At 41.0% G+C, this 11,234-nt stretch overlaps 1 protein-coding gene across 1 annotated transcript in view; it reads left to right on the forward strand.

Annotated features, from left to right (window-relative positions):
- The window catches only part of LOC311233481 (carbonic anhydrase 4-like), a gene marked incomplete at both ends in the record, with an annotated part of 6,753 nt that extends 1,236 nt beyond the window's left edge, over window positions 1-5,517 (forward strand). The window contains 4 exons of the mRNA XM_084320449.1: window positions 2,288-2,381; window positions 3,655-3,825; window positions 5,044-5,192; window positions 5,509-5,517. Of these exons, the coding sequence (XP_084176575.1) occupies window positions 2,288-2,381; window positions 3,655-3,825; window positions 5,044-5,192; window positions 5,509-5,517 (423 nt within the window). The remainder of the gene's footprint in view (window positions 1-2,287; window positions 2,382-3,654; window positions 3,826-5,043; window positions 5,193-5,508) is intronic.
- Between the last annotated feature and the right edge of the window lie 5,717 nt (window positions 5,518-11,234).

Consider the following 11,234-nt stretch of genomic DNA (forward strand, 5'->3'; position numbering starts at 1 on the left):
CCGGAGAGGCGAGGAAGACCAGAGTACCAAGCCAGGTTGGTAAATCCCGGCCCCATCCACTCCCACTGCCGGCCTCCAGTTTGACGCTCCAGGCCCAAAGACGAGGGTGCAGTCAGACGGAGCTCTACTGCGTCCCACTACCCAGTGGCTGTGCACAACCGTTCCCACTAAGCAGGGATAATCCACCCTGCTACATTTGTTTTTCAACCATATCTGTTGACAATATAATTTCTTTATATATTGAAGGCTACATCCTGCTACCTTTTTCAGCTTCTCTATTTCAAGGCAATATATAAAAAAAAATAAAAAAATCTGTTCTGTGCGCATGCGCGTGCACGCCCGTACCCGTGCGTGTGCGCGCGTGCACGTGGCATGTGGGCAGTTCCCATATTACGACTGCACCACTGCCTACTTCGAAAGAGTCGCCTAAGCTTAACCAGTGATAAACTAGGCGTTAGGTAGTTTGCAGGCTGTTAGACCCGGAAATGGGCAAAGACACAGCTCGTCACGCGATTGGGCGCACATGGCAGTGGCCAATCAGAGAGCGTCAGTCAGTGGCCAATTCAGAGAGTGTCTCCACAAAATGCGGCTACGTAAAAAAATTACGCGAGCCTCCCACGCGTTACTCCTCGCCGCTGAGAGATCGCGCTGTGCAGGTGAAAAGATGCGACAGCTGCCTCCTTGTGTACCGGAGGGGACACGTGATGCAAGGCTTGGTCCACATTTCAGCCGACCAGTGGGAGGCATGGTCTAACATCGGTCGAGACAGGGGAGGGTAGAATTGGATAATACGAAATTGGGATGGGAGAAAAATAGAAAATGGGGAGAAAAAGTAGATAAAAAAAAAATAGGGATACATGGCGGTGTTTGCAGGGCTCAAACTATATTATATATTAGCTATGGATATAATACTATTGCCCATTTGACATCGAGTATCTATCGTTCAATTTGTGAAAAAGAAATATTTTTTTCACCCATACATTCCCGTTTTATACCGTGGTGAATATGAGTATAGTTTTTGAGTAATCCTGTCTAATCCCAGAAAACGACGCTATGCAGCGTTTAGTGTTTCATCATGAATGCATGAAAGGGTGGTGGGGGGGGGGGTCGTTTTTATATGCTTTGATCGTCACCAACGGAATACGTTACACACACACTTTACATACATACGCTCGGATCGCAGTGAATGGATTCTTGGATCAACGCAAGATTGATACCATATAGCCCTTACCTTGACTAGAATGTACGCCAAAAGGAATATTCCAATTATCTGATCGCCATTCCAAGTATTGATGTCAATCGTGTTGCCAACATAATCCACCAAAGAACATGAACCGGGAGTGCTTGATTCTCCTCAATCCATGCGTTATAAACGCTTGGCCTGCCCGACAAGGAAAACCCGGCCTGGACTTAGACACGTTACCAAGAAGTGAATTCCCCTCTTGGTATAGTGGTCTGCAATGTCGCCTGCGACGCGGAAGACCGGGGTTCGAGACTCACTCGGGGCAATCCCTTAACAGGGGTCAAACTCTAACACAACACAGAGATGGCAATACGAGACCGGCTACACATGTGATCTCAAGAAGGTGCTGAACGAGTTCAGTGGCAGTTTTTCATGTCTGGTCATTTTTAGCATGGTTTTATTCACCGTCAAAGATGCAAAGAAAAATCTGAATTTATATTCTCCTTTGTTTCATCACAATTTATTCAAGTTTAGTAACAGACACAATATTTATGACACTGTGAATACATTCCCTGAGATCCATAGATGTCCCTAGATACCAAGAACATGCAAGTGGACCTTGTAGAAGTGGAGCAATCTTCCATTTACTTAGGTATGTATTTTTAGGCGGATTTTCAGAAAATAGGGCTAGGGCTCAAGAGTTCAAAGGTTCCTAATCCTACCCCAGCTGAATCACTGTACATATTAATGCTACAACTCTGTAACGCTCCAAGATCATCTCATGCCTGGGAGAGAGAATGTCCCAGGCAGAGAGTTGACAGCTGTGTCATACCGCCATCCAGCGGTCACCTGCAGACAACCCAGATAGCAAAAGGTGTTAATTCAATGTTGATTTATGGTCACAATGCTTGATTTTTGGTTAAGGTCGACGATTGATGTTGAATCACCCATTAACCGCTAAAGCAATTGACTAATATTGAAAACATATCATTGAATCAATATTGTTTTGTGGTTGCATTTTAATGATTGAAATGCCAATATCAATAAATGTTGAATCAATGTACGCTGCTCAACGTATGCTGTCGTCATTGTCTCATCACCCAGACTGCACTGCACTTGTGCTGCCCCGCCTCCCAGAATGCACCTGTGCGGCAGCTTCCTGGCTGCTACCTCATGTCTCTCTGCATCGTTAAGACTGGTGAGTACTGCATGGCAATAATGTCGATTATGTTGTATGTTGTATGTATGCTTTCGATTGCAAACGCCAGCGGAGTAGTGCCGTGTTCGTTTTTACATGGTAGAGAATATTATATTAACCGTTATTCATGCCTGCTAGCTGAAGCTAATTTAGCTAGTAGCGTTAGCAGTTAGCTATGATGAATGTTTCTTGATTTTGGTATAGTGATCCACCTGTTGCATATACTGTTATACATTTTATGTAGGCTAACGTCAGTAACGTTTCAAAATGTGGCTTATGATGTATTCTTTAACAGGATACACTGGCACAATCAGTTAGCTTAGCATTTCTGCTACCTTGCTTGCTAAAAAGTCATGGTAAACCAACATGGCAGGGTGCAGGCATACAGGCCGGGCCTGTCTCTCTCCCTCCCTCCCTAATGTGTTTGTGCTTAAAACAGTGAATGATGACCGCATGTTCTCAGAGCATTTTCAGAGCACTGTTAAACTGTTAAATGGTCATTTTAAAACTAATATAAGAAATTAATGTATATAGTGGTATATTTATGAGGGAAAACAAATATTTGCAACAACTTTTAACATTTATACAGGTAGGTTATTGATAACTAATTCTGCTATGAGTGTCATATTATAATCAATCAAAGCGAGGAACATAGAACCCGGGGAACATAGGACCGGGGGAACATAGGGATGATCCCCTGGTGGGTATCCACTTGCATTCATTGTGCTACAGTAAGCTAGGCTAGCTGGTTTGTATCCACTTGCATTCATTGTGCTACAGTAAGCTAGGCTAGCTGGCCTGTTCTGTTTCCATTCATTGTGCTAAGCTAGGCTAGCTGGTTTGTATCCACTTGCATTCATTGTGCTACAGTAAGCTAGGCTAGCTGGTCTGTATCTGCTTCCATTCATTGTGCTAAGCTAGGCTAGCTGGCCTGTTCTGTTTCCATTCATTGTGCTAAGCTAGGCTAGCTGGTCTGTACCTGCTTCCATTCATTGTGCTAAGCTAGGCTAGCTTGCCTGTTCTGTTTCCATTCATTGCGCTAAGCTAGGCTAGCTTTCAGCAGGATATCTTTCTATTGAATGCACAGAGAGGAAACTGGTATCTATCTTCTTGTCTGACTCTGGAGAAGACGATAAGATAATTTCCCATAATGTTGGCGCATTCTACTTTAAACACTCACTTTTAACATTCACTTTAGACACTTTAAAAAATGTTTAACAGTCCATCATATAATATCTATGTATTACTAAACTATACTATATTTTGTATCCAGGTGACAGCCACTGGCCCACTATCGCCCCAGACCATTGCAATGGTTCCAGACAGTCTCCCATCGACATCGTGTCGGCTAATGCCACCGAGGACTCTGCCCTCACTGCCTTCTCCTTCGTCAACTACGGCAACACCTCTGCCCTGTACGAGAGCGAGAACACCGGCAAGACAGGTGAGCAATGATAGGGACCCTGTATTGAGAAAGGATAGGGACCCTGTATTGGGAAAGGATAGGGACCCTGTATTGAGAAAGGATAGGGACCCTGTATTGAGAAAGGATAGGGACCCTGTATTGGGAAAGGATAGGGACCCTGTATTGAGAAAGGATAGGGACCTGTATTGATAAACTATAGGGAACATGTATTGATAAACGATAGTATTCAGTCACATAAAGAGGAACAAAAATAAACAGGATGATTAGTAGTCATTTAGAACAACGCCACCAGACTGTTTGTAAAGAGTTTCTAGTTTGAGGAGAAACAGGATTCCTTTCACTCGAGTCTCCAGTCAGTCTGGGTGTAGTTTGTGTTCAGTGCATCACCTCCATCCCAACAAGAAGACCCCCTGGAGACCCCTGTCCTAGAGGACCTCTCTCCCAGTCCAGACCCCTGTCCAGGACCTCTCTCCCAGTCCAGACCCCTGACCTAGAGGACCTCTCTCCCAGTCCAGACCCCTGACCTAGAGGACCTCTCTCCCAGTCCAGACCCCTGACCTAGACTAGAGGACCTCTCTCCCAGTCCAGACCCCTGACCTAGAGGACCTCTCTCCCAGTCCAGACCCCTGACCTAGAGGACCTCTCTCCCAGTCCAGACCCCTGACCTAGAGGACCTCTCTCCCAGTCCAGACCCCTGACCTAGAGGCCCTCTCTCCCAGTCCAGACCCCTGACCTAGACTAGAGGACCTCTCTCCCAGTCCAGACCCCTGACCTAGGGGTGGTTAAGGACGGGGACATGTAGGCCTAATGTATGGAGATGTTTTTCATCCACATGCTCTTGTACAACCCCATCATGTCTGACTCTGTGTGCATGTTATGCTTGTTCAGTTTATTATTCAACGTTTTGTGCCCTGGCTTTCTGGAATAACTTCTTTTTTTGTATGCAAGAATGTGCTTTAAAACTCAATGCATTATTCTGTGTTTTGGATTATTAAAGCTGCAGTAGGCAACTTCGGAGAAGTTTAGCAAATAGCAGTTATAAATAGAGGACAGTTTAGCAGTTATGAATAGAGGACAGTTTAGCAGTTATGAATAGAGGGCAGTTATGAATAGAGGGACAGTTTAGTTAGACGAATTGTGCACCATGACAATTCGACGAAAGGTCATAAGCCAGGATTTGAACCCGTAGCGTCGCGGTACGTAGCTGAACCCACCCTCTGTTTGTTTGTCTTCCAGTCAAAGTGACTCTGAGGAGTGGCGTGCAGGTGTCCGGGGGGGGTCTGTCCGAGGCCTACGACAGCCTACAGTTCCACCTGCACTGGGGCAACGGCTCTGAGGTGAAGGGGTCCGAGCACACGGTGAACGGCAAGCGCTACGCCATGGAGGTACGGGTTCGACTAGGGATCAGACTGGGGGCTAGATCCACAAAGAATGTATTGCACGGTGCTAATTGCACCCTTACTTACAATTCATTATGAATTCAAAATGGGGGACCCTGATGTAAACAAGACGAAAGTCTTTCTCTGGTCTGCATCCCCTTAACAATTGTGTGTATTGAGCCGTACTGTATTGTACCCATTCTGCAATCTGTTAATAAAATGTTCAATCAATCAATCACCTGCACTGTGATTGATTGAATGACATTTGTACTGTACTTTACTGTACATATAAAACCATTGAAACAATAGAAAAAAGATGCAGGTGCGTTGAAAAAGGAGTCCAAAGAAGTGGGCGCAGGCGAGCGTTTTGAGCCCCAGATGTTCATTAACCCCCGCATGGCTTCCCCTCAGATGCACATCGTGAACCTCAAGTCGTCCTACGGCGGGAACACGTCGCTGGGCATCGCCGACTCCGCCGGGCTGGCTGCCTTCGGCTTCTTCAACGAGGTGAGGATGTGTGTGTGTGTGTTTGGGTGTTCGAACGTTCGGACCTTCGTTCATTACGTTGGCATTCAAATTCTAAATCAACATTAGAAAATTTTCATTTTTAATTAAAAAAATAAATCTATTTTTAATTGTTTATGTCTATTCATTCTGTTTAAACCAATGGGGTTTTTCTTCACAGTTGCAGATAGAGATTAGGCTACACTAATATTATAGTATTAAAAACTGATGAATTATATTCATTAAAGAAAGTTGATTTAATAAAAGAAAAAGACTCACTTTATTCAAATTGAGGATTTAGTTTGAGGATATTTATATATATAAAAAAAGAAATAATTTTTTTTTTAAAGATTTTTTTTTAATTAAAAACGTAGGATCAAATGTCCGTTTGAAAAACCCTGACGAAGTTCGAATCCCAAAAACAGGCTTCAGGGACAGCTTTAGTGTGTGTGTGTGTGTGTGTGTGTGTGTGTGTGTGTGTGTGTGTGAGAGAACAGGGTACAATAGACTCGAGCGCTAAACCATGACTGCGTTTTGACAGGAAATGTCTGGAAATGCGACTAACTCACCTGCCAGTTGGAACGCCTTGACCTCCCACCTGAGCAACGTCATGCTGAAAGGTAAGAGGATGTTTCGATATGTGTTGCCTTGTCCAACGAGAGTTAAATCATCTCCTATCAGGCTGTCTGGCTGCAGGTTCAACAAGTTAAATCATCTCCTATCAGTCTGGCTGCAGGTTCAACAAGTTAAATCATCTCCTATCAGTCTGCCTGTAGGTTCATATAAAACCATTGAAACAATAGAAAAAAGATGCAGGTGCGTTGAAAAAGGAGTCCAAAGAAGTGGGCGCAGGCGAGCGTTTTGAGCCCCAGATGTTCATTAACCCCTGCATGGCTTCCCCTCAGATGCACATCGTGAACCTCAAGTCGTCCTACGGCGGGAACACGTCGCTGGGCGTCGCCGACCCCGCCGGGCTGGCTGCCTTCGGCTTCTTCAACGAGGTGAGGATGTGTGTGTGTGTTTGGGCGTTCGAACGTTCGGACCTTCGTTCATTACGTTGGCATTCAAATTCTAAATCAACATTAGAAAATTTTCATTTTTAATTAAAAAAATAAATCTATTTTTAATTGTTTATGTCTATTCATTCTGTTTAAACCAATGGGGTTTTTCTTCACAGTTGCAGATAGAGATTAGGCTACACTAATATTATAGTATTAAAAACTGATGAATTATATTCATTAAAGAAAGTTGATTTAATAAAAGAAAAAGACTCACTTTATTCAAATTGAGGATTTAGTTTGAGGATATTTATATATATAAAAAAAGAAAAAAAATGTTTAAAGATTTTTTTTTATTAAAAACGTAGGATCAAATGTCTGTTTGAAAAACCCTGACGAAGTTCGAATCCCAAAAACAGGCTTCGGGGACAGCTTTAGTGTGTGTGTGTGTGTGTGTGTGAGAGAACAGGGTACAATAGACTCGAGCGCTAAACCATGACTGCGTTTTGACAGGAAATGTCTGGAAATGCGACTAACTCACCTGCCAGTTGGAACGCCTTGACCTCCCACCTGAGCAACGTCATGCTGAAAGGTAAGAGGATGTTTCGATATGTGTTGCCTTGTCCAACGAGAGTTAAATCATCTCCTATCAGGCTGTCTGGCTGCAGGTTCAACAAGTTAAATCATCTCCTATCAGTCTGGCTGCAGGTTCAACAAGTTAAATCATCTCCTATCAGTCTGCCTGTAGGTTCATATAAAACCATTGAAACAATAGAAAAAAGATGCAGGTGCGTTGAAAAAGGAGTCCAAAGAAGTGGGCGCAGGCGAGCGTTTTGAGCCCCAGATGTTCATTAACCCCTGCATGGCTTCCCCTCAGATGCACATCGTGAACCTCAAGTCGTCCTACGGCGGGAACACGTCGCTGGGCGTCGCCGACCCCGCCGGGCTGGCTGCCTTCGGCTTCTTCAACGAGGTGAGGATGTGTGTGTGTGTTTGGGCGTTCGAACGTTCGGACCTTCGTTCATTACGTTGGCATTCAAATTCTAAATCAACATTAGAAAATTTTCATTTTTAATTAAAAAAATAAATCTATTTTTAATTGTTTATGTCTATTCATTCTGTTTAAACCAATGGGGTTTTTCTTCACAGTTGCAGATAGAGATTAGGCTACACTAATATTATAGTATTAAAAACTGATGAATTATATTCATTAAAGAAAGTTGATTTAATAAAAGAAAAAGACTTGTTGTTACTTGTTACTGTAGACCTACAGAGTGAGTAATTGAGTGATTAAAAAAAATCGCACTCGTGTGAAGTGAGGGGTGCTCTTATCATCGTACATCATCTCACCTCTCTTCCTCACTTTTTTATTTTTGTGTCTATCAGCTGCTGCTCGACAGTTTGACCCCAAGCTGACCGACCAGGACTACAGCGAAACTGTCAAGAAGTGGCTTCGTTATGCGCCAGACCGGGAGGGAGGCATCTCAAGGAACCGAAGTGACCCAAACTTAAGTCAAGCGAACCAGAGTCAAACTTAGGGTACCCCAGCACAGCACACACTGTTTCCCTGGTTCATACAGTACAAGGAATTACCCTCATGGACACTGTTCTTCCATGGATGGCATCTACTTGAATGACTGGCTGCTTCAGCCTGTTCTTGGAACCGAAGTGACCCAAACTTAATTGTCAAGCGAACCAGAGTCAAACTTAGGGTACCCCAGCACACTGTTTCCCTGGTTCATACAGTACAAGGAATTACCCTCATGGACACTGTTCTTCCATGGACGGCATCTACTTGAATGACTTGCTGCTTCAGCCTGTTCTTGCAGTGTTTATTTTTTTTATTTTTTATTTTAACCTTTATTTACCCAGGGTAGGTTCGCTGAGCACGGATGCTCTTTTTCAGCTACGCCCTGCTTCACATTCACAGAGTTCCATTCACACCTGGGAGCTGCCCAGGCCTAACAAAATTAATAGTTGGTTTCAGGTTGCCGACCGACCCTGCCGATTTAGGTGCGACCCAATATATTTTATGAGTTTTTAGGAAAAAATTATATATATATATTTTTTTTTAATAAAGTTTCATAGAAATCTTAGTCAAACATTTAGTATTATGGATATTAAACATGCTGGCAGAGTACATGCATCCATGTTGTTGTGAACATTTTAATTAAATAAAGAAATTCCCTATCCATAGTCGCCGTGGGAAAGAATAAAATAAAAAAATTAAATAAAATAAATTCCCTACCTACCCATGGCCAAACTGACAACCAACCTGAAACCAACTATTAATTTTGTTAGGCCCCAGTACAACCACAGTCTGACACTGTTGGCCACTGAGCAACTCCAATGGAGCAGTTGGGGGTTTAGTGCCTTGCTCAAGGGCACTTCAGCGGTTGGTGTTAAGGGTATGGGAGAGAGTTATATGGGAGAGAGTTATAGAAACATTAGGGGTGTAACGGTACACAAAATCCACGGTTCGGTACGTACCTCGGTTTTGAAGACACGGTTCGGTATTATTTTCGGTACAGTGCTTTTCATTTATCTATTTATTTAACTGTATTAAACAATATAAAACGAATTGGTCATAATTGACTGAGCAAACTAATGCTTACTGCTGTAACCTACTAATAACACTTAAGTAAATCTGAAGATTATTATATAGCAGATGCCTTGGAGGATAAGTCGTGGACAACTGTAGATCATCTAAGCTCCACTGTGTTTAAATTCAAATCCTATGCCATTGTTTATATTTAACCCTTGTGTCTGAAAACTAAAGTATTATACTCTTATTAGGGGACTAAATTGAAAAACTCCATAAAAAGATTATGTTGAAATAATTTCCCACTTTCTTTTCCATAAATATTTTATTCAACTTCAGCCCTGATCATAACCATTTTTTATATTATTTTTGTAATGAAATACTCCCACTTTTCTGAAAAGAGTTGTTAAATATGACAAAAAAAAAGAATATGTGGTGGTTATGATCGGGCTGAAGTGGAATAAACAATTTATGAAGAGTAAAAAAAAAAATACAAGATAATTAAAAGATTATGCCACATATTATGTTGGCTCATCACTGCAAAGTTATCAAACAAATACGAATCTGATCAGACACAAGGGTTAAGTTGTTGTTCCCTTTCTAATTTCCTCAAACATCTAGTCTAGTTAATGTGATCAATATTATTTGACAATTGATGCTTTTTGTTGGACATTTCAGTCAGTAGTGAGCTCATACTTTGAGCTCATAAATTTATAGTTAAAATGATTGCAATCTTGTCTTCGTTGTGCATGAATGCGTGTGCTCACCACACACAATATGTGTGTCACTATTCTGGCAGTGGCTATATTGTTAATGAAAGCCTGTTATAAGGTCTGTTATTTGTTTTTTGTAAAAAGTTTTAGTCACTGGAAGTTCTGATACCCTAGAAAAAAATAAATTTTCATATTAAAGCCATGTTGTCATTTTTGTTCACACATTTTTGGAAATATGGTCATATAAGAATTTTATTATTATTTATTTAACAATAGTGTGTTTAACAGCAGGAAAAAAACATGTAATGTTATGATGTATACATATCAGCAGCAATATTTTTATGTAAAATGTACATTAATCAGTATTGATTCCTTAACTTTACAAGTTACAAGTAGATGTACAAGTTACAAATGTACAAGTAGAGTACCATTTAGATTATGGTTGAATAAACATTGATGTCTAACATTGATTCAATATAAAATCAACTAAAATGTGCATGTAGATTACCATTTAGATTATGGTTGAATAAACATTGATGTCTAACATTGATTCAATATAAAATCAACTAAAATGTGCATGTAGATTACCATTTAGATGATGGTTGAATCAACATTGATATAGTATCAGCTATGGTTGACACCTAACGTTGATTCAACGTTAGGGTCATAGACAACGAACGGTTTAATTATATAAAAAATGACAGTAAATTATTATGGAATACTCTAAATGAAATAATGGGCAGGAATAAGAAACCTACCCCATCCTTTCTAGAAACGGAAGGAAAATTCCTCACCAAACCAGTTGAGATTGCTAATCATATTAACAATTATTTTATTGGAAAAGTAGATAATTTAAGAAATAATATGCAAACAATAGATAATGAAAAATCTTATTTATTAATAAAGAATAAAATAATGAAAGATAAAAATTGTCAATTTAATTTTGATAGTGTGACTATAAGTAATGTAGAATATATGTGTGACTATAAGTAATGTAGAATATATGTTAAGTACCACTAAAAACAAACCACCAGGTGTTGACGGTCTTGACGGGAAACTTCTGAAATTGGTCCCTGATTTAATTGCCCCTGCTATCTGTCATATTATAAATCAATCCTTTAGTGAATGTTTGTATCCGCAACAGTGGAAAACTGCCAAAGTAATACCACTGCCAAAAAATTTGAAATTGCCATTCTCAGGATCTAATAGTCGTCCCATAAGTTTACTGCCAGTTTTGAGTAAACTGATGGAAAGAATAGTAAGTGAACAGATTAAAAGCTACTTTTCTTTT

Source organism: Notolepis coatsorum (assembly GCF_963971535.1).
Source record: "Notolepis coatsorum genome assembly, chromosome: 8".
In the NCBI taxonomy this organism is placed as follows: Eukaryota; Metazoa; Chordata; class Actinopteri; order Aulopiformes; family Paralepididae; genus Notolepis; species Notolepis coatsorum.